At 44.4% G+C, this 22787-nt stretch overlaps 2 protein-coding genes across 4 annotated transcripts in view; one reads left to right on the top strand and one right to left on the bottom strand.

Moving 5' to 3' along the window:
- kirrel3l (kirre like nephrin family adhesion molecule 3, like) overlaps nucleotides 1–14796 on the top strand; it is a 34549-nt gene extending 19753 nt beyond the window's left edge. The window contains exons 2-15 of one of the 3 annotated variants that reach the window (XM_059338467.1): nucleotides 2308–2460; nucleotides 3084–3233; nucleotides 5197–5354; nucleotides 6766–6916; nucleotides 7088–7193; nucleotides 7536–7684; nucleotides 8283–8410; nucleotides 9579–9705; nucleotides 9870–9970; nucleotides 10658–10856; nucleotides 11672–11791; nucleotides 12015–12124; nucleotides 12293–12382; nucleotides 12504–14796. In XM_059338467.1, the coding sequence (XP_059194450.1) occupies nucleotides 2308–2460; nucleotides 3084–3233; nucleotides 5197–5354; nucleotides 6766–6916; nucleotides 7088–7193; nucleotides 7536–7684; nucleotides 8283–8410; nucleotides 9579–9705; nucleotides 9870–9970; nucleotides 10658–10856; nucleotides 11672–11791; nucleotides 12015–12124; nucleotides 12293–12382; nucleotides 12504–12995 (2234 nt within the window). In that variant the 3' untranslated portion in view covers nucleotides 12996–14796. Of the gene's footprint in view, nucleotides 1–2304; nucleotides 2461–3083; nucleotides 3234–5196; nucleotides 5355–6765; nucleotides 6917–7087; nucleotides 7194–7535; nucleotides 7685–8282; nucleotides 8411–9578; nucleotides 9706–9869; nucleotides 9971–10657; nucleotides 10857–11671; nucleotides 11792–12014; nucleotides 12125–12292; nucleotides 12383–12503 lie in introns of all 3 variants that reach the window. The other 2 variants (XM_059338468.1, XM_059338466.1) reach the window with 2 other exon arrangements.
- A 1258-nt stretch (nucleotides 14797–16054) lies between these two features.
- Nucleotides 16055–22787, bottom strand: part of st14 (ST14 transmembrane serine protease matriptase) — a 32642-nt gene continuing 25909 nt past the window's right edge. Inside the window, exons 13-19 of the mRNA XM_059338465.1 lie at nucleotides 21285–21392; nucleotides 20838–20951; nucleotides 20179–20298; nucleotides 19516–19696; nucleotides 18405–18673; nucleotides 17706–17842; nucleotides 16055–17568 (exon numbers count right to left, since the gene is read on the bottom strand). Of these exons, the coding sequence (XP_059194448.1) occupies nucleotides 17407–17568; nucleotides 17706–17842; nucleotides 18405–18673; nucleotides 19516–19696; nucleotides 20179–20298; nucleotides 20838–20951; nucleotides 21285–21392 (1091 nt within the window). The 3' untranslated portion in view covers nucleotides 16055–17406. The remainder of the gene's footprint in view (nucleotides 17569–17705; nucleotides 17843–18404; nucleotides 18674–19515; nucleotides 19697–20178; nucleotides 20299–20837; nucleotides 20952–21284; nucleotides 21393–22787) is intronic.

Here is a 22787-nt window from a genome sequence, read left to right as displayed (position 1 = left end):
CCTCCCTCTCTCCCCGTCAGAAATGTATTCATGTAATTAAGCTGCTAATACACCGTCAAAGAATTGTCTAATTCAGCAAGGAGGAATTAAAGGAATCTGGCATGAGTCATTAGCCAGTCGAGATGTTCTGTTGAGCATTTTCAATAAGGGATCTGGAGAGCAATGAATCACTCATATGGTGTGAAGACATTCGCTACAGCACATACGCTGTACTATATTTGTACGCGTACATTTGTATGTGTGTGCACGTGTGACGTTAATTGCCATATGTGAGCATGAGAAATTGTATGTGGGTGAGGTAAAGAGAAACAATTCAGTGCATGTAATCCATCCAAACAATCAGCCAATGCACAGACTTATTACCCATTGTAAACATTTAGATACTCTGGGCAAGATACTTAATTGCAATCAATGTTTGTACTGTTGCAAGTACATAGAGGAAAATCCCTAACTCGCTCTGCAAGAGGAGGCATATGAAAACGCTCAATAGCTCATAAAGGCAGAATGTTAGGGACAGGCAGGCAGACTGTGAAAACAGCATTTTTGAAGGTATGATGGGAAAATGCCAGCCTTCGCTAAACGCCTAATAGCCTGAGCTAGAAGACGTTTCACTTCTCGTTGACGCTCTCAAATTGGCCTCTTTTGATCCACAGTGCGTGACACACATACAGCCTACCTGTTTGCACCCACAGCTCAATAGGCTTTTCAGACACTTTGGTAAAATGATGTACAGGGAGGCATTATTGGTGAACTAACATGCATTGTTCTCTGATCCTTTTTCTCTCTGTTCAGCTATCTATTAACATCTCTCTTGGCCCAGATGGAAAGTAGGAAAGAATATGCGAAAATGGGATTTTTGATGTTGCGAGCGCCAGCAACGGTCTGAGCCGTGGAGAGCTCACGTTCCTGATGAACTCACTGTTTGGCGGCTCTAATTGTGCTGTTGGGTGACAGAGACAGGAGGGTGCAAAGGGAGAGGGGCAGGGTTCAGTCCATGGTGCACCCCTAGATGAAGTGGATAATTGAGTGCGGAATAAACACTGCCAACAACCTCGGAAGCCCCCCTCTTTTTAAAAAAAGAAAGAAAAACTAGAGAGAATGGAGTGGAGAGAGGGAGGAGAGAAAAGGGTGTGAGAGAGAGAAAATCCCAGCTACCCTCTGGGGGGAAAAGCTGCTATTGAAAAGCTATTAAACTTGCATTTAGCAGGATTGATTGGAAATGAAGAGGCCTATTAAAAGAGAGGGACAAGGGGACAATAGCGCGTCTCTGGCCGCCGTATGTTGCCCTCCTTTCAGCAGCTTTCTTTGCTTGGGGGGGGGAGCAACCCTGTCTGTTTAAGCGCTCCCACCAAGAGAAGCAGTTCAGGGGGGGCTTAGCAGAGCCTGAATAGAACCCTCTTTATCTTCCTCTGTCCCCCTTCCCTTCCATTCTCCACTGAGCAACAAAGAAAGAGAGAAGGAGAATGAGGGAAGGTTTTTTTAAGTCCTCTTCCCGACTCAAACAGACACCCCACTTAGATAACCAACCAACTGCCTCTCTCCCTCGCCTCCTACCTTCCCTACGGATTAGTTACCTCTGGAGTCTTGCCACCTTCCCCTGCCAGTAGGGTTTGTAATACTCAATCTTTAGCATAGTGCCACAAACAGTTGGAACGGGGATCCGTATTCACGCTGCGTCTCTGTATGCGTGTGAAGGCGGGCCAGCCAATCCAGTGAGACCGTGAGCCGTACTTAAACACATCAGCAGAACGGCGGCAGGTGTCTCCGCTGACTTTCAGCAGGCTCAAACGGATGGGTCCCCCGGGAACTTTAATGGAGTTTTGATTGTTTAACATCCATTTTTACAAAAAGCACACTGAAAGAGTGGCAGATTTTTCTCCCCAGAAGTGTGTTTGCTTCATGTCAGCGAGCATATAACCATATGGTCTTGAGAAAGAGTTAAATAAGTTATGAGGCGCAGCTGACTCTTCCTCTTAGAAGCAACATTTATGAGGAGAAAAAAATAATATTTTCACACATGCCAGGCTTCTTTCTCCCAGCGAGCGCTAACGAAAACAAGAGAGCGAGCAGGCCAGTTCAGAAGAGTCTGCCCTCTTTACTTTTTTCACACCCCTTACAGTGCAAGTTTCACTTTTCTTATGCTACATCTCTGCTGGCGCTGCAGAAACACACTGCCATTACGTTCTCTGAAATGCCATTAGCAGAATTCTGCGAATTTAAGTATGAATTGTCCATCTACCATGATGAAAATATGAATTATAGGAGACATTTTATTCACACCATGCTTTCTCTTTTCTCTCACAGCAGCCACTCAAGCAGCCTACTTCTCCCAGCAGCCGCAGGACCAGGTAGTGGTCTCCGGCCAGTCGGTGACCCTCCCCTGTGTCATTGTGGGTTATCGGGGAATGGTACAATGGACCAAAGACGGCCTGGCTCTGGGTGGAGAGAGAGACCTACCAGGTATTATCCCTGACCTCTTATTTCTGTCTCTCTCTTCTCTGCTGCTTTCTGTGTTTATTGCTCTCTCTGTCTCTGTCCGTCTTGCAGCGATCAATGCCAGGTCTCATTAGAAACCAAGTCTCTCTGTGTCAACTACTGGAGTTTTACGCAAATGAATGTTTAGAGAACAATGTACTGCAGACAGGTCGGCCTCTGCTGCACACACCGAACTTTAATTTGTTGTTTAGCATTTTAAGGGTCTTGTAGGAAGGTAGATAATCAATTGGCTTTTGTCACGCGCTGACATTTAAATGTGTGGCAGAGTAGAGAGAAGGTGGAGAGGCTTCCTCTTGACCTTAGGCACCCCATCTTTATTGTGTCTGTCTTTAAAGGACAGATTCCTCGGGCTGCAGCCCTCTCACGTGCTGCCTTCCCAGGCTCACGCTGCTCTGCTAACACAACGGCTCAATGCCTGGCTCAGTGAGGTGCTGCTTGCTTTCATTTGTGTCTTAAAGAGCCTTGCCACGTTTCTCCTGCCTTTGTTCAACGCACAAGTCTGTTCATTTTATAGTCCTTTCATTATGTGTTTGTTGTTGGGTGGTTTGTTTGTCTCTGACACTATTCTCTGCGCTGGCTTCACGCAGGCTGGACGCGCTATTCCTTAATGGGCGACCCGCTATCAGGAGAGCACAGCTTGCTGATCGATTCGGCAGAGTTGGAGGATGACGCGGTGTATGAGTGTCAGGCTACACAGGCGGCTCTGCGCTCCCACCGTGCCAAGCTCACTGTACTAGGTAAGATACACAGCTCATCCATGATCCTCACAGCCAGCCCCGTGCCAAGGCTGGCAGCGCTGGGGAACAATCAGGGGAGTGTCTTCATCACAAAACACAGAAACATGTAGACAAATCTACAAGTAACACATGTGCAACACACAAAAGATAATCACATTTAGAAGACAACATGGACAAATAAAGATACATCAAAATACTCTTTTATATGCAGTTCACAAAACAACCTCTTATCACCACTCTAAGATAACCCCATTTAAAATCTAGTTTTCTGGTTTAAATCATGTCCTGAAAGTATAATTCAAACCAAGCGAGGCTCAGCCGAGAGATTTATCTAGAAAAAAAAAAAGGAAACCCCTCTGCTCTCAGTAGCGATAATCAAGACTGTGGACGTCTAGGATAATGTGATTGCTGCAGTCACAAATGACTTGCGTAGTCGCTTGAAAGTCAGGGTCTGCACAGTTAGCACATTTTACAGTGAGCCACAACATTTGTCAACCGCAAGGCGGTTTTTACATTAACATGATGTGAGTGATCTACTTCTTCACACAGACGTTCAGAGGTGGAGGAGGGTGGGGGTGTGAGGGCCAAGTCTTGTGGGAATCGGCAAAGCACTGCTGGCATCTGGTGGCATGCAAAGGAATATCACTCTATTAATTTGTACTGTCAATTGTCCATATATTCACAAATCCAAGTGTTGCACTTGCAGAGGGAGCAGTTATAGAGGCATGATGCTGCAGCAGCCTACGCTGCAACACAATGCAAAGCTGCCAGTGCAGAGCCTGTTGTCCTTGAATCTATCTGCTGCCATTAAGGTTCATGAGGGTGACAAGCCATATAGACAGGGTTGCCATGGAAAGGCAAGCGGATTGAGATCACAAGCGGTGTGTAGGAACATTTCAACTAAATGAATAGATTCAGAAAGCTCACCCGTGTTCATCAGCCCACCTTTCTGTGTAGTGTCACTGTCAAAGCTGCACCGAGCAGCACAAAGCACTGCCCTCACCACATGCCCACACACAGCCGTAAACTACAGATGCATGTGGAGGCAGCAAAGAAAGTTGATGAAACGGCCACTTTTACATTTAATGCACTCTGAAAGACCAAGGCTGCTGGCTCATGAGCACTGTATGCATTTCATAAATATATATAAAAGAGAGCAGGTGAATTTATCAGAAACCGGTGGTTTATGTTCATGTGCGGACATAAGTGTGTTAAAGAGAGAAGTGGGCAGTTTGTGCATGTGTGTGCACATGCCTGTATATATGTGTGTGTGTGTGTGTGTGTGTGTGTGTGTGTGTGTAAATCAATGTGGCCAGATGAGACCAAAGCAATCCTGCACAGTCAAAGGAGTCAACGGCGGGAGTGCAGTCAGGGGAATCGGCATGGAAATTAAAATCACCTAGCACTCGGATTCCATTAGTGTCCGTGCCGCGGCAGCGGAAGGACCTCTGACAATTCAGATACACACAGTGAAATTGGTTCGGTGGAGGGAGCGAGAAAGGCCAGCACAAACCCCATGTTTACGCCTTCTCATATTGGTTGGGGAGATAGACGCCTTCATCAGGGGTGGCACGCTTGGCTTGCCAGTGGTGCGTGCGAAACCATGCAAATAAATGAACAAATAAGCAATTCAGTTGAAACATCACTCTGCAACAGTAAGAGCAAATAGAGTAATAATGCTAGTCCCAAGAAAGGAAATAAATATGGTTTAGTCTGTTTTTCTTCCAAATGACAACTGTTCTTAGGCTTTCCTCCTGTCTGAAACTACACCTTGTTAAACAGACACATGGCCATAAGAAGATATTGTTTGCCTCTTTTGCTGTTGCGATATATTGATGCTGAGCTAAGAGCAACAGCAAGCTCAATAACACTGTGATTTCTTTGCGGCTCTGTGCTGGCCTGGAGCTGTAATGAGTTTTTTTTTTTTGTTTGTTTTGAGTGGTATGTTTGTTCTGTTTTACAGTTCCTCCTTCAGACCCTGTGGTGGAGGGTGGCCCTGTTGTACGTCTTAAGGCCCACACACCACACAATCTCACCTGCAGAGCCTCAGGAGCCAAACCTGCTGCTGAGATCACCTGGTACAGAGACGGAGAGGTCATGGAGACTGCAATTTATTCCAAGGTACAGGGAGAACACATCTATACCCAGCATTATCATGCAATCACTAACACCCACACAATATTACAATGTGTAACAGCGGGCAGAAATAAATGCTAAGCTATTCAAAAAAGAAAATACTTTCTCTTAGGGTATGATACTCCTTCACTTTTTCTTCCATTTCTCTTTATTTTTCTGGTCCTTCTTCCATGGTCTCACTTTTTTTTCTATCACCACCCTTCTCTCGCACAATTTGTTCGCTCACTCTCTGCAGTCCCCCTCCCATTTTCACTCATGCCTGACCCCCCCTTCCCACCCCACCTCCTCCTCGTCCTCCTCCTCTGCACCCCCCACCCCTCGCTAACCCCCCTCCACCCCCCTTTGCTCGCTAATGCAGCGACACTACAGCATAACTGGAGCATGCCAAAGCTCAGACAGGCATGAGTGTTTCATACAGTAGAGTTTCTGCAGAGAAGAAATCACCCACAACAATGCAGAAACACAATGGAGATGCGCCGGAGCGTAAGCCAGCCACGGCTGGGAAAGTGTCACATTTTTCATGCTCTCTGACCACGCTAAACGACGCTAAACGCAACATTTAAGGAGGCGAGAGCCTGCAGTGAGAAGGGGGAGAAGAGGATTGGAAGGGGGAGGGAGGAGAGGAGAAGAAGAACACACGGAGGAGAGAATATAGAGTTAACTAGTGAGATAGCTTTGTGAAAAACAGAGCATTTCCAACATTAAGAAATGAGACCGGGGGCAGAGAAAGCTTTGTCCCAGTGAGGGGTAGTGACAGGGAGTGATGTGATTTGATCTAGCATAAAAGTGCTTTTTGTGTGTCTGGCTGAGGAAGTGAAAGTCTGTGTCCATTGATTTGGCTGTCCGGGGAAAAGGCTCAGCTTGCCCTTGCTCTCTTCCTAAGATGTGTGACACTTTTTCCTCACTGTCACCACCCAAAAAACCGACACGCAGCCACCTCGGCCATCACACTTTTTTTCCCTTATGTGTGTGTGTGTGAGAAAGAGAGGGAGAAAGTGAGAGAGCTGTGAGCCATATCCTCAGAATCTACACCTTTCCTCACTTAGGCGTATTGATTTCTGTGAGCAGTAAATAGATTTAAAAGATGATGACAAACAAGGAGCGCTGACGGGGAACACTCTCAGAAATGTGGGAACAGCACAACATCCCCTGCTGCATCATAAAATATATGATTTAACTGCCATGCCAAAGAATGGGATGGCAATTTTAACGCCTTACACATGAAAAAATAAGACCTGCAGTGTCATAGAGATATTCCTAAGTGGTGCGATCACAAATGGCAAGTGACTTGCTTGTGAGCTGATGCTCAGCTCTGCCTGATTGTAATGGAGTCTCTCTTTAAAAGTTCGTAAAGTGTCTTTCGGCAGAATCTAACAGTTGTTGTGCAACTCCACAGTCACAGATGGAGGATGGAAAGAGGGAGACGGCTGTCAGTATGCTTCCTATTGTCCCCGAGGATAGCGACTCTGGACGCACCTACACCTGCAGGGTTCTGAACCCAGCTGCCCCGGCTGGACGACAGACATCGGTCACGATCAATGTCCAGCGTGAGTGTCCCAGCACCAGCTTTCTTATAGAGAACACCAAACGTTGTAGCAGAGGGCATGCTATGTACAGTAATCTGTAAAGCACTTTGATTCTGCTGCTAAAAGGTGAATGGTGCCAATAAGATTACTGAATCCAATTCGTGTCAGTAACAAAGGTTTTCCCTCCCACAGACCCTCCTTCAGTGACTCTATCAGTCCAGCCTCAGACTGTGACGGAGGGAGCCAAGGTCCTCTTCATCTGCTCTGCATCAGCCAATCCTGAAATCACTGGATACAGGTATCTATCCTGCATTTTAATCTCAATATTTCACTCCGATCCTGCCACTACACACGCACAGAGCCAGAGGGCCAAAGTGATGATACAGCACAATCACACAGCTACTCCAAGACATTAAATGCTGTCATCATGCCAGCCAGAGTAAAGACGTCATCCAGAAAAAAATGCAGTACAAGCATCCTAGTGTAGTAGATTTGTTGGGTTAAAAGGGCTGCTTGATTGGCAGCGTTTGATTGTGATTGGCACAAGCCATGAATCGGCTAATAACCACTTTGACGCGCATGGCTAAGTACCTTTCCTGAACTAATGCGACTGTATAATGTGATTATTCATCCGTCCCAGGTGGTCCAAAGGAGGAGTTCCCATCTCAGAGGCAAACGGGGACAGCCTGGAGGTGACGGTGGACTACTCTTACTTCACAGACCCTGTCTCTTGTGAGGTGTCCAACTCTGTGGGCAGCACCAATGTCAGCACCCTGGTCGATGTCCAATGTGAGTTCAATACGCTGTTTACATCGGGGCTAACAACAGCTGCTCTTAGGGAGGGTGTGGTTGTTTTGGCTTGCAATATAAATGTGCTTTTATCAGCCTGTTTTAGAAATGGTGTATTTGAATATTTGCACAAATTGGGGTTCTGAAACAGTCTTATATGAATCACTGAGCCCAATTTGATTCATGTGAAGATGTTAGTCCCCATAGTAGCCATTTTATTGTATTATGTTTTTTAATTGTTTTGTTTTTTACTTTTAACATCACTGTATAAAATGGCATGCTGATACCTGGAGGATAATCACAGCCTCATGAATCTTTACAACCACAAACCAGAGACCTGGGGCATCCTGGATGTATGGCTTATCAATGTATATTGATAATAAGAGGGTTCCTCAGCAGCTTCCTGAACACATGTGCTCACCCTTCAGTCTCCGAAAAATGCAATTGTTGCATAAATCTCTAAAATGTCAAAAGCTTTTTGATACCAAATCAATTGTGTAGAGGGGGGGATGGGTTTGTTTTAACTGCTTTTCTGGAGGTATATATTGTTGTAAAAACAGCCTCTTATTGATTCTAACTGGCTGTCTCTTCACCCTAGTTGGCCCCAGACTGCTGTCGGAGCCAAAGCCAATGACGGTGGATATCGGGATGGATGCAGCCTTTACTTGTGCATGGACTGGAAACCCTCCTCTGACCCTGGCTTGGACCAAGCAGGGCTCCAGTGTGGTAAGGCAACAAAACACTCATCGCCACCATAACTTGGTGGTAAAGCTTAAACATCACCCCTCAACACCATCCCTCCAGAGAGAAACATTCACACATGGCCTTGAGGCATGAATCCCTCACACATTTCCCCCACACATTCTTTTTCAGCGATATCTTCAACACCTCCTCTCTGCATGCTCCCGGAGGGCTAAAGCCTCTGGCAGAAAACTGTCTGTCCACTGACAGAATCATACAGCATCATCAAGGCACATGACATGCTGTCAGAACTCTAATCAATCGATCAATCAATCAGTCAAGCAGTGCACCGAGCGCTGGTTCGAACCAACAGAATTACAACACGTGCCACAACTTTTAGAGCAGCATTTCTGCCTTTTAGACATTAAAAAGGCCCGACTGCACTTGAGTATCCATTTCCTCAAAGTCAATTTCCTGGGTGGAACAAATGGGACATTTCCACCTTCACTTTACATCATCCTGGTAAAAGTCTTTCAGCGCGCACACGCCATCAGTGGGGACATCCCATAGGAGCCTCTCTCCTGGCGACTAATATAATTTCTGAGGCAATGCTGGAGAAAACACCCCCAGTAAAGAATGCTGCAGGACGGCGTAAGCGATGCTGTCATCTCAAAGAGGGAACGCTTTCAGCCCCTCTGAGGGAAACACAGCCACGAGTAATGGATTAATTGGGTTACTCCATAAGTGTGTTGAAATAAAAAAAATTGGAGAGAGTGAGAGGGGGTGTAGAGAGGGAGGGAGGAGGACGGAGTGGGGGTAAATGGATTAATCACAGCTTGATGGAATGACAGGATCAATGAGCTGAGGAGTGAGTGAGTGTAGCAGCTCCAAAGGCTAAGGCCCACTCACACCACCGAGCGCTGCGTTCTGTCCCCACTGTTTAATTACAACAATCTCCCCAGCAGCACGGTCACTCAGCGGTGGCTGGAGTGCTTAATGCTGTGATTAAAGCTCTTCACAATGAAATTAAACTCAAACCACCGGCATTTGTTACAATGGTCAGCCCACCTCTGTGCTGCCTCCACAATGAGTGGGCCACTGATAAAGGTCCCGCTTTTCTTTTGTCTGCCTCTTCCCCCCGCCGCCTCGCTCTTTTTCACTCCTTCACTCTCTCGAACACACTTCTCACTTGTCTCTCTGGATTCTTCACTAGGTGCTCAGTAATGGCAACACCTTGCAGCTGAAGGCTGTTACCCAAGAGGATGCTGGAACATACACCTGCAAAGCTATCGTACCCCGGATTGGAGTTGCAGAAAGAGATGTCACACTGACTGTAAATGGTGAGTGGTTTCTTTTTACTGTATTCAGGGCTGCTTGTAATGTTTCAACTTTGCAGAAGATATAAAAATTGATATCTTAAATTTTGGCAATGGTCAATACTTCCAGACTTTTTTATTCATGTCTCTGCCCGGCTCACACCGTCTCTCTTTCTTCCTCTCACCAGGGCCACCGATCATCACAGCGGAAGCCACGCAGCACGCTGTCAAGCACTCCAAGGGCAAGCTGGAGTGCCGGGTCGGAAGCAGCCCCCCGCCTGATAAGATTGTAAGTGAGCCTCTTATTTGTGTTTCGCATCACTCACTTATACTTTGGGAGTTTATACTCCACAAACCCCCTAGCCACACCCACCAGAGAGCGATCAGTCAGTGTAGCTTTACCCCCGACCTCACCTTCACACCTTTTCTCCACCTCGCACGCCAGCGCGCTCTTATTCACAACTGTAATTGCACCGACATTGACTGGAGAGACGGTGGAGTTGGGGGAGCTGTGGGAGACCGGCTTCCTGCAGGTTTCAGCCAAACCGCATTCAATTAGCGGCCCAAGAGGCATCACTCGACTGACCCTGTTGAACTGCTGAACGTACGCTGGGCTGAGAGAGGATAATTAGGGTGTGAGGAGGAGTGAGAGACAGGTGCCCTGCTGGCCCTGCGCTAGAGACAGCAGAGAGGAGCCTTATTTTATAGTACAGCTACCTAACCCTCCTTAGGCCTCACCTGCAGGGCAGACGTGGGAGGCAGCTTAAACATGAGCCTGTGAGCTGTGTCAGCCACGGAGCACGTTAGAGGTCGGCAGAGAGAAAGCAGAACAGAGAAAGAAAGTGATGTTCAGTCAGCGGCAGGCCGGGATCTAAGGATAAACAGCCGGGCAGGCCTCTGCTTTGCTCACCGGTGAGGAATTCTTCATAGAAAAGTGACTTACACCCTGTTGTCTTTTGCCTGCTCCTCTCAACAGGTGTGGACCTTTGGAGACATGAGCCTGTCCTCTGGTTCCTCTGGTCGTTACTCAGTGCAGACAGTTACCAGCGACCATGGCGTCCTGTCCTCCCTGGTGCTGTCTGAGACTCTGGCTCCAGATTTCCAGCTGCGCTACAACTGCACCGCTTGGAACCGCTTCGGCACCGGCACCGCCCTGGTCACACTGAAGGAGCAAGGTACATACTGACACAAGTAATAATCCCCAGCAGAGCCCTCTGCAGAAGTTATAGTGATGCTCTCAATCCTGGCTGTGAAGGGGGCCAGATTAGGTGAAAGCAGCACTCCTGTCTAGCGCTTATCTTAATTATACTCTTCTAATCGATATGATTTAATCAGCAGATGGTTCCTTTAATGAATATGTTTGCCCCATAACATAGATATTGATTGGGGACAAAAGTCAATTAGAGGAAGCCACATGCATTTGGACTCATATTCTCTATCACTGTCTCCGAGCTAAGTTCTGAGGCTGCAGCCCCTTTAAGTGATCTTAAAATTAAGCAGTAGTACTACAGCGCTGATGCTAGTGGAAGCCTTTGTTGCAGCAGACACCAAAAATAAGGTCCTCGCCAGTAATTTACATCAATGTAGCAGAGTGGGGTCTCCAGAGAAATGGGCAGCGGTATCTCCTGGAATCTCTAATTAGATTACTGTCTGTTGCTTCATTGCATGTCAGGCCTTGTTACCCTTCTTTCAGAGAGATTAGAGACAATAGCCAGGCTGTGGGATGCTGGATCGCCCGCATGAGCATACGCTAGCTGAGAGCAAGCGGAGGCTTACCGCAGATGAATTTATACAAGCGCTGACGTTTCTAGGATTAGCAAGACAAATGAATGGATCTCTTTCTTTCTTTTGCTCAGATTTGATCTGCACGTTCTTGACACTGACACTTATGTTCTACTATCTCTCATTTCATCCCTCCCATTCTCCTGACAACCATCTACCCCCACCTCCCCTTCGCAACACTTCTCCTCTCTCACTGTTCTCCTTCCAGAAGCCCTGCCTATGTTGATAATTGTTGGGGGAGCGGTAGGCGGAGGCTGTGTCCTGCTCATCTGTGTCATCACTCTGGTATCCCTCTGCTGCAGGCACACAGGAAAAGGTGAGCTCAACGGTTAGTATGGGCGAGAGGGTCAACAGCCAATTCCTCAGATCAAACAGATTAAAGTCTTTTTCATTTGTGAGCTTAAAATTGAACAGGTTTTGTTCAGTTTTTGTGCCATTTCACCCTGTGATTAAATGGAATTCTTGATGTCAATTTTGATGTACAGGTCTGCTACTTGATGTCAAGTAAAACTTCTTCTTCTTCTTCTTCTTCTTCTTTTCAATCCCCAAAGGAAAAAGGTGTACTCGTCTTTCCAAGAGTGATATCAGAGTTCAGATTGTTCACAGTGATCACAACGCTACACGTGGCAATGATGACGAGGAGGATGTCAAAGAGCCCATGGTACATTTCTTTGTTCATTTTCTCTGTCCGCCATGTAGATATCTCTATTGATGGTTGGGGAAATTCACATTAACACTGTAATGTAATGCTCAGATTTGTTTTGTTCTTATTCAAGTGAGGTCTGCCTCATCCTAGTAATTCTTCAAAAAATGCTTGGTCTTCCCTCAGGCACCGAACAGCAGCGAGTCTCCTGGGACATCGCGCACAGAACACAGCGACCTCCTAGAAGAGGAGGAGGATGAGAGATCGGACATCAAGGTAAAACTGAAAATACTCACTTGAAGAAACTCTGCAGAATAGCAAGAATACATTATTTCCATCCATTATACATGATACTGAACCATGCAAAGTTCATCATTTTCCTTCGTCTTCCTCACAGGACCCCACCAACGGTTACTACAACGTCCGTGGCCATGAGGACCGCCACATCCGCAGCAGTGGATTCTCTGAATATGTGCCCAACTCTCGGCCAGTTTACACCCCGTCCCAGCTGCCCTCCCCCAGCCCCATGTACGGTCAGCATGGCACCCAGCCACGAGTCTATGACTTCTCCCAACGCTATGCAACCACCACGGCGGGCAGGACCGCTTATGAACAGCAGCAGGCTGCCCAGCAGCAGCCGGCCCAGCCAGCCAGCATTTACCCCACTGACCCCCTCTACAGTGGCTCCGCTTACCTACCTGCAACCTATGGCCGCGCCTTCACCAGCTACGTTAAGCCCGCTTCTTATGAGAAAGTGGATGCGTACGACCAATCAGATCAGGCCAGCAAGGTGTCCAGCTCTTCCCGCTTTTCTTATGCCTCCTCACAAGTCTCCTCTCAGCAGTCCGACTACGGCCGGCCTTCACAACGTATGCAGACTCATGTCTGATTGGACAAAATAACTGGAAAAAAGAAGAGTACAGGAGCAGTGAGTAGATAACATTGTCACCTCCACATACACGTGTGGCTGGACTAACATGAACAGAGACTTACTTTACTCGGACGGTCCTTCAAGGACATGTTTGGACAGTATTTGGAGGGAGCCATGTGATTTTGGGGGGTTATGGGATAACCAACCTTTATTTGTTGTGATGGATGGCGGGATCTACAACAACGCTAACTGTAGAGCTCCTGAGCTGGAGAATTCAGCAGATTGTGATGTTCAAGTTATGATTACAGTGTGATACCTCACCAGGTTATCTCTACATGATGACCACCCAAACCTGTGGAGATATTCTGTCAGTGCAAGGGCCAACTAGAAAACAAATCAAATGCATCTCCTGAACTTGGGTGGCCAAAATGACTGGTAGCCGTTTACCTGCCTTTCAGAGTTTACTTTGTGTCAACACTAAATGTCAAACATGACCTCGAAAATACTTTGAACGAACATATTACAAGCTAAGACATATTTGAGGAAAAAAACAGATATGAACAACCTATTGCTGTCTGTCATTTGGTGTTTTGTTGGCATGCGAAAGGAATTCTAAGCACATTTGTGTCTCTATCATCCACAAAGACTGAGCTATCCACTTCCAGAGACAGACAAACTATTCTGCACAACAGCTTAGCTCTACTGACCAACAAGTACTACAGGCACTGTACTGTATGAAGAGTTTAATCAGTGGTGGAATACTTCTGCTGTATTCCTGGAGCTTCTTTTGATAATAGCCCTAACACATTGGACGTAGCAGTGTTGCTTACCGCTGGATAAAAGAAGGAGATATGAAGAGAATGTGTATTTTAGCCATCATTGTAATGGAGGGCTATTAGTTACCTGTGTGTTGTACTAAGATGGACAAGGTAAGGCCATGAAAACCCAAAGATGGTGAGAACTGTATAGGGGGAAAAGGGGGCTGAGGCTAATTACTGCTATCCTGCCCCTGGTACTGTTTCCTGATTGTAAAATGAAGAGGAGTCGATTACCAGAACAATCAAAAGAAAAGTGGCGGTTTGGAAAATGGTGGCAATCTTGAACTTGAAATAAACTTGAATGCAGCGTCATCTTCAGCAGGCTCAGGTGGGGAAAGACGTGTAAGGCAGTCCTAACGTGGACCATACACTCAAGTTTTACAACTCAATCAAATTGTCTCAATATGTTTACAAGAAACAGTACTACCCTGAAACACTAAGTATCTGTACAAATGGCTGAGCCCATACTTTCTCTCTGTTGCATGCAAATGATGTGTCTAGTGAAAATCTTCAGCGTTTATATCCATGTCCATTTCATGTTTGAGACGTTGGTTTCTGCACCTGGACCAGTTGCATTCCACTTCCTGGATGTTTCAGTATGGACGCCTGTACTGCCATTTGTCTAAAAAGCTGTTCCCAGGCAGCCTGACGAGAGAACAAATGTCACTTAAAGTGAGGAGGCAAACATCATCGCTTGTCTTTATTTTTATATTTTATATAAGCCTTAATGTACAGCGTGTAAGCTGCTCTATTGTAAAGTATCTTTATATACATATGTATCTATCTTGGTTGATTTATTTGGGTCCACAGATTTTCTTCTCTAAGTTGTTCATCAATCATTGAATGCAGTTACTATGCTTTTTTGGAACACAACTAATTGCCATTTGTTTGTTCATTCTTTTAATAATGTATTAAGAATTTTATTTGCTAAAAATGAGCTATCGTTGCTTGTACCTTTGTACACATATTTATATTTAAATAAAACCATTTCCGATAAAGAACTGGCTGGTGTGAATCCTGAGAGTTAATCAGCCTGGTGAGGAGCTTCATTGGGCATGGGGAACAGCGACAAACAAAGCTTCCCATGTAGCAACAATGATGAATACATAAATTAGCAGCACTGTCTATGTTGATTTTCCTATTCCCCCAGTGGTGCGCTGCTTTTAATGAAGACAGATGAGATAGTGGAACCCCCCACTGCATGTGTATCCACCTCCCGAAGTCGACATGCCCGTCTCCTAGGGTAATAGGATAGAGCTGTGACAAAGGCAGGTATTATTTGACAATATGAGTTCGTCTTGTCACCTCTGTTCCCCAGGTAGGCACGCTGCTCACGACGGGGAGGAGAGCTACATGCTCATTACAATTCTACCGTGAGAAGGGACAAGGTCTCACAAGACATTTATTATGCACAACATAACACAAAACGGGACCTTGTCAAAGACAAATAATACAGGTAATGCAATTAGGTACTGATGAATTGGATAAAAGGCTTTTATTTCTATGACTCTTTCATATAAAAAAAACACACACAAACAAAGAAAAGTTCTTAAGTATGTCCACATTCCAAATCACACTGTACAATTCTCATGACAATATAATTAAAAAAATATCTAAAAGTTGTGGCTTCTTCCTACTTTCTGAAAAAAAAAAAAGCACATTACGCTTGCATAGTTTCACTGTAAGGCTCTATGGAATTAATAAAAGAGGCACACTGAGCAATATCCGTAACAAATTTTTCTTCTTAATTTTTTCCCCTTCAATAAATAATACTTATGCAAATCTTTGGTGTGCTCATCCAGGATGCAACATCTCCAGGATAAGTCAGAGACGAAGGCAAAAAGAGTAAACGAATCCATCCAATCATATCTTAAGATTTAAAAGTTGACTGGGTTGGTCGTGACCAAAGAGAGGAAACTCTCACAGGGATAAGAACTCATTGCATTGCTCTGGCAAACTGGTGGAAACCTCATTGGTTTACTTTGGCTCTCAGGAGTGTGTGACTGGAGACCCCAATCATCCTGAGCTTAACTTGAGACGTGCAAAAACCAAATGGATCTAATCCTCATCCTCTGCCCCCTCCAATATCGAATATCACATTTTGGCAACTTATTCACAGACCAGACAAGGCAAGTAGGCATCTGTAAATATGTGATAGAAATACTGATTTAGGGCCTCTGTTTAGACCAAGTACCAACCTAAAAATTGAAGGCAATGCAGAAGTTGTATTCTTTCTAATGACCAGCAGGGGGTGACTGGTTACAAAAAGAAGTCAGATTGTAAAGAAGACTATGAGAAAACGACAGTACTTGTCATTTGATTTTTTTTTTTTTTACCTCAAACATTATCCTGACAAGTTGATGGTTTCAATCACTAATTGTAAGCTCTTCAGTACAGCATGAGGTTAACTTTGTAACTCATGGTCCCATTTAGAGTGAAATAAAGCAGGTATGCTTTAGGGTGTGGCTACCTTGTGATCAACAGGTTGCAACCATGGTGTATTGTGTTTTTATCTTAGATCTTTAACCCTTACCCAGCCCCTTTTCCTAGCTAGCTAGCGATAGCATTAGCTGCTAACAGAGAGTCCATCCAGCTCTGTGCATTATGCTGGTTGCAAGCAAACAGCAGCTAGTTCACTGTAAAAATGTACATAATCACCGTGATCTCAGCCACTGGTTATAGTCTATGGTTCAGATCAGCAACAACTTTAAACAAGTAAAGCGTCACTTCAGATCAACATTCTTCAGGGACCATGTCTAACCAAATGTGTTAGACTTATCCTCACTGCTGTGGGTTTTTTTTTTGTCCTTTTGTTTTTCTCTTAACTTCTGTGATCATCCCACAGTAATGAAGATGTCTCTACAAGCTAATGTTTATACTTAACCGATAAAAACTGAGAGTAATGGCTGCCTGGACAATAGGTAGATAAAAATAGTTGAGTCAATCTTAAAGCCTATGCTGTGCTTTGGAATGTCGGTAATGTATCTGTATGAGTCTTTTATAGCAAACAGGTTAAAATGAGAGCTATGGTCCTTTAAGATACTTCATAATAAAACACCAAATGTATAACTATCTACAGCATGATCCCAAAAGGATGAAGACATCTCACCTGTTTAGAAATACTCAATACTAAGGCATAAACCTCTTTGTTTTTTTTAACTATGTAAAATGTCCAGATTTTGCATCAATCTTAAAGGGTTAAATTGGAAATATTTGGAAAATAATTCCCAGAATTTGCATATTGCATTATTTATAATCAAGGTATATCCACCGGTGGAACATGACAATATTGTTGGGGGGTTGAAAGACATTGTGCTGATTTAGGCCTTTAAAAACAATACAAAATATGAGTTATTGTGGTTTATGTGTACGTGTGTGTGTGTGTGTGTGTGTGGGAGGAGTGGGAAAATGGGGGTTGGCAACGAAATAAAGCGCTTTAAGTCATTCATGTGAGTAGTTGGTTCTGTGCAACAGTATCCTGCTCAGTCTGCTGCTAAATGAAGAAATCTTGGAGAGACTTGAAGTCCTGAATCAGGCTCAAATGTTCCGTCTCCATGATGGTTAGCACTACCATGTTGTTGTTGCATCCCTCCCTGTTCCTACCAACATGATTAAATCCCTGTCTCCTTCTTGATCCACTCTCTCAGCTTGGTGACGCGCGTGTAGACACCAGGCTTGTTACGACGGGCGCAACCCTCGCCCCAGCTCACGATGCCGGCCTGGAACCACTTCCCACTCTCCTCGAAACACACCAGGGGGCCTCCGGAGTCTCCCTGGTGACGACAGCGAGGGCAGAGCGGTTATTAGATTGAGTCTTGATGTGCAAGCATGATAATTATTTTGGTGTGAAAACCTATCTCCGTCAGCCGTGGTCCTTCTATTCTACTCTGGAGAACATGTTGGGTCTTACCTGGCATGCATCAACTCCTCCAGCTAGGAATCCGCTGCAGAGCATCCTGGAGGTGACTTGGCCCTCCGTCACCACATTGCACACCGTGTCATTGATGATTTTCACTTGTGCCTTCTGCAGCACTTGTGCCTTCTGACCTGCAAGGAAACAGGACAAAGGGGTCACGTGACCTGTACGTTCGTCGACAACATCAAAGGTGTTAATGGGCTGGATTAGTGTTAGCTAATGAAGGTTTAAGGGGCTTCCCAGGAGAGCAGACGTCCGTCTTGATATATGGATATGGAAGAAGGCTTAATGGAATAGAGCAGATTAGAAAAAGATGAGAGGAAAGGGAGGGAGGGTTGAGCGGAAGAGAAGTATGTCATGATGGGAAAGATAAAGAAATGGGAGGGACATTAAAGGAAAGGAAGAATAAAGGATGAAATGAGAAAGAGATGAAGGGAAGAAGAGGAAGCAGGCAGGCAGGGAAGGAAGATGAAGGACAGAGATGAATAGCTCATTGTGAGAAGGATGGGGGAGGAGTGGGATGTCTTAATTTTGATGAGAGTTGGATATGCAAAAAGGAAAAACACAACTGTAGAGTGGGTCACCCATAATCGAGGAATAACAGTATAAACATTCGAAAATTAGTATAATAATACAGCGAAAAATAACAAATGACGACAGTTCTACCCAGAATCACCAACTCATGCATAATACCTCCTTCTCGGAGCAAGCCCCAGCCTGTGACCCAGCAGGCCAGGCCTGCAGGGAAGACGTGGGAGGCGGCGGGTAGGCAGATGGGTTGGATGGTGTTGGTGAACTTCAGCGGCTCAACGAGCTCCAGCAGTACGATGTCATAGTCAAAGGTCATCTGGTTGTAATCCGGGTGGGAGATGATCCTCTTCACTGCTCGGCGCTCCACCCCATCGTGCTTGTACTGGTCCTGCATGCCACTGTAGGTTTGCCAGTTGGTTGCAACATGGTTGCTGTGGTAGCATCATGGGGCACAGGTTAGCTTTCTGAACACGTGTGAGCCAGGATGGATGGAGGCAATATCATCAACGTGTGTGTAATTTAATATAATATAACACAACAGCAATGCAACATATTGTACTGTAAGATTACAGTTTTTCCATTGAGACAAAATGATAAGAACTTTCAAAATAAAGTCATTCAACATGCTCTTTAACAGTCAGCAAAACTAAACATTATGAACTACAAAAGGTATTTTTTGATTTGATTCTTTTATTGCATTGCATTAAATTTTCATTATAGTGCCGCATGCCCTGTATAAAAATAAGCAAAACTGTATACTTCTTATGATGATATATGACTGTAAAGAAAACCATTGTGCCTTCGATAAAGTACTCTCGAAAATGCTTGCAAATTAAATATCATTTTGTCGAGCTAACAACAACTGTGAATCTGTGAAAATGAACACATTCTCTCCTCAGCAACAATAGAAGTGGCTCAGGTCGAACAGCATGGTTAGTGCTCCACCTACAGGCCACTCTGATGAATACACCTCCATGCTTTCATGGATGAGATGTAAATTTAGCCCCCCCAAGGTTTTTCTGAATTAACTGTTATCATCAGGGGCTAATTTTCAGACTTTGCAATTTGTATATAAATGGTCCTCTGTTGTGCACAGTTCTACTTTTTTCCAGCAGAATGTGGCTGAGAATATTGCATAATGAGGTGTAATAAAATGTTGAATAATGCGATGAATAATAAAATATAAAGGGAAACAATAACAGCTTTTACACCAATGCATATGAAAGTGAATGTGTTACATATTATATAGTCTGGCTCTGAACATTTGACTCACTCTGGGCTGCTGGTGACAAAGCAGTGGGCAGCTGAAAGCATCCACTTCTCATTTATGATGGAGGCGCCACAAACATGCCCATTGGTCTTGAAGTGAAGGCTGACCTGCCAGGGCCACTCCCCCAGCTCCGCGTTCTGCCCTCCTACGATGCGGTTCAGCTTATAGGGCCTGGTGCCACAAGCTAACATTCAACAGAGAATATAATGAGAGGGGAGGGGCAGTGGATGGTGGAGTATGTGAGACTGACATGCGCGATCAGAAGGAAAAAAAATCAGAAAATGAGATTATGTTGACAGAAAGCTATCATGATGCCGGTCTTGGCTGCAAACGCTACCATGACTCTTTGGATTCCTAATAAGGCACGCTGACATATTAGCTGATCAAAAAAACTGAAAAAACACAGACACACCCTGAGGCTTAAATGGAGGAAAAAACAAAAACTTCAGAGATGACGAGAGCTGCTTTCAAAGACGAATGAAATAAATAAAGCCGTCAAGGCCTGGGGCTCTTTTCTAACAGACAGCCCAACGCGCAGCTCAACCCAGCTCTTCTATAATCTACTCTGAATGACACTGAAGAGATTAGATCCACTTTCAGCTGTTTTAAAAATTGTTTAAAAAAAGGTAAATTTTATAAGCGGAAATAGATGAAAAGGTTTCTTACCACAGCCGGCCTCGTCAGAGTTATCGGAGCAGTCGTTGATGCGGTCACATTCGGCATTCACCTTGTTGACACATTCTGTGTTCTTACACTTGAAGCTGAAGTCGGAGCAGATGCCCGGAGCTATAGCAGGGTGGAGACAGGTCTCAAAATCAAAACACATGTGTCATTTCAATCAAAGCGTTAGAGCATTGCTAAGTTTAACCAGTAAAATACTATGCAATCAGCGAGGCTTCAAAGTTAGGCTTGAATGCACAATGCATAGTGATTGAGGAGCAGATTGCATTGATTGGGGGTATTGATTGGGGTTGAGGTCTAATATCCCCTCTTTATTCACAGAAGTGAAAATCAAAAGGAAATGCAAGAGAACTGTGTGTGTGTGTGGGTTTGACCGAGTGAGTGAGCGAAAGGGAAATTGATAAAGAGTGAAGTAGAGAGTAGGAGGAAATGGGAGAAAAAGCTCAGAGAAACAGTGAAAAATACTTCAAATTAAGAATTAAGTCTTCAGCGCTGCATCTTTGTAAAATTCTAAATCTTTACTGACGAAGGTTAATTGCTTAATGGTTTGTGTAACACACTTATAAATCACTCTGGTGGTGCTTCGTTTTTTTTCTTCTTTTAAAGCATGAATGCCTGAGAAGAGAATAAGTGCTGCCACTTACAGACTTTACAAGAGGCCTCATCACTTCCATCTTCACAGTCCTGGTTCTTGTCACACACAACGTCCTGAGGCATACAAACCCCGTTACCACAGCGCCACTCATTCTCCTCACAACCTAGGGGCAATGAAACACAATGATGAGGAAATTATAATAAAATAAAGATGAAAACTCAAATAAGGAGAAGACAAGCCAATAAGTCCCAGAAAGACATTAGCGGTGCAGCCACGGTGGACATTAGCATCTGTCTCCATTCTTCTTGTGTGTATTACACATGATTAAGCGTCTGGAGCAAATTGGGCAAGGCTTCAAACAAACTCCATTACAGATAAAATAATGACTGCACACAGCCCAGGAGTCAGTGACCAAAGCATTAGCAGTGATGTGCCTTTAATGTTAGCACAATTAGCATAGCATTAGATAAGCTTTGAGCAGTTTAGCAATACTTACTGCAACTTTTCTCATCGCTCCCGTCTCCACAGTCGTTGACGCGATCGCAAACCCAGAGTTTTGGTTTGCAAATGCCATTGTCACAAGCAAACTGGTCCTTCTCACACTCTGAGGGTATAAAAGTGCCTTTCAGTAAACAGTGCAACTGAGAAAGATGTACATATGAGCAATTTCGAAAAGGGCACGTTCACCAGGCCAAATGAGTGGATACACTTCATACACGTAGGTCAAAAGGTAATTAGAGAAAGGTAATGGCTGGAGCCATAATGAAAAAGTTTGACATTTTAGGAAAAATGCTCATTTGCTTTCTTGCCAAGAGCTAAATGAGAAGATATATATCACTCTCTGTTTGTAGGATAAATACAAATAACTGTATCACTGTGTCAGCAGGTTGGTTAGTGGAATATGGTTTTCAAGCTTCAAGTTTGCCATTTTGGCTATCACCATGATGTTGTTTTTTGGAGCCAGAAGTGACCATATATGGATGGGAGGGGCTGGGGAGCTGGGGAGTATCCTAAGTTTCCAGCTAACGCTACGTAGCTAGCTTAGTTGACACGATGCATCCGTAATTAAAAACGAAGAAGCCAACTTCTTAGGATGTATTTTAGTACAACTTCACACTGAACAAGACATTTTAGGTGACCAAAATGTTATAGTTAACTTCCATAAGCTAATAACACATTGTGAAAGGATCAAAGTTTTAGGAAGAAATCCAACATGGTAGTGACTTTTACTCTGAATGGGACCATAATTTACCAAATCAACCTCATGCTGAAAGAACACCTGAAAGTAGTTGAGTAAGTAATTGAGACTGTAAACTCACTCAACTAGTTAATGAGGTTATAAATCAAGAGAGAAGAAGATCAGACTTCTTTTTGTAAGTGTTGGAGTCGCCCTCTGCTGGCCAATAAAAGGATGCAGGTTTAGGGCACTTCTGCATTGGCTTCACTTTTCAGACCTGGAGGTTGCTTCTTTGATAAATATTAAGCCAAAGCCAGCTGCAAGTTAGCTTAGCCTAGCACATAGACTAGAAACAGCCGCCCTCTGTCGTAAAATAACAAATCTCACTAATTAATATGTTTTACATAGTTTATTTAATTTGTAGTAAAACTGAAGTGTAACAGTAACAGGCTCTGGTTCTATGTGCGAGACCTTCTTGGCCATTCACAGGTAACTTCTTGACATGGAAACTTTACAATGAAGATAAAACTCCACGAAATCACTGTGCACTGAGCCAATACTGTTGTACATAACCGCCCATAAAAACACAACTACTCTTTATATGTTGTTACGTTTGCCAGGCTAGTCATTCCCCCCTGATTCCAGTCTTTATGCTAAGCTAACTGTCTGCTAGCCGAAACCTGACTGTATATTCAACTGGCAGTTATGAGAGTGGTATTGATCTCCACATCATTCACCTCTCTCAAGAAGGCAAGATGAGTATTTTCCAAAGTTTAAATCTATTTCTTTAAGGGACAGAGGGGAGGATATAGAGAAGGGAAT

The sequence above is a fragment of the Centropristis striata genome, chromosome 8 (assembly GCF_030273125.1).
Source record: "Centropristis striata isolate RG_2023a ecotype Rhode Island chromosome 8, C.striata_1.0, whole genome shotgun sequence".
Classification (NCBI taxonomy): domain Eukaryota; kingdom Metazoa; phylum Chordata; class Actinopteri; order Perciformes; family Serranidae; genus Centropristis; species Centropristis striata.
Note: the sequence above shows the minus strand (reverse complement) of the source record. Positions and strands in the feature narration are given on the sequence as shown.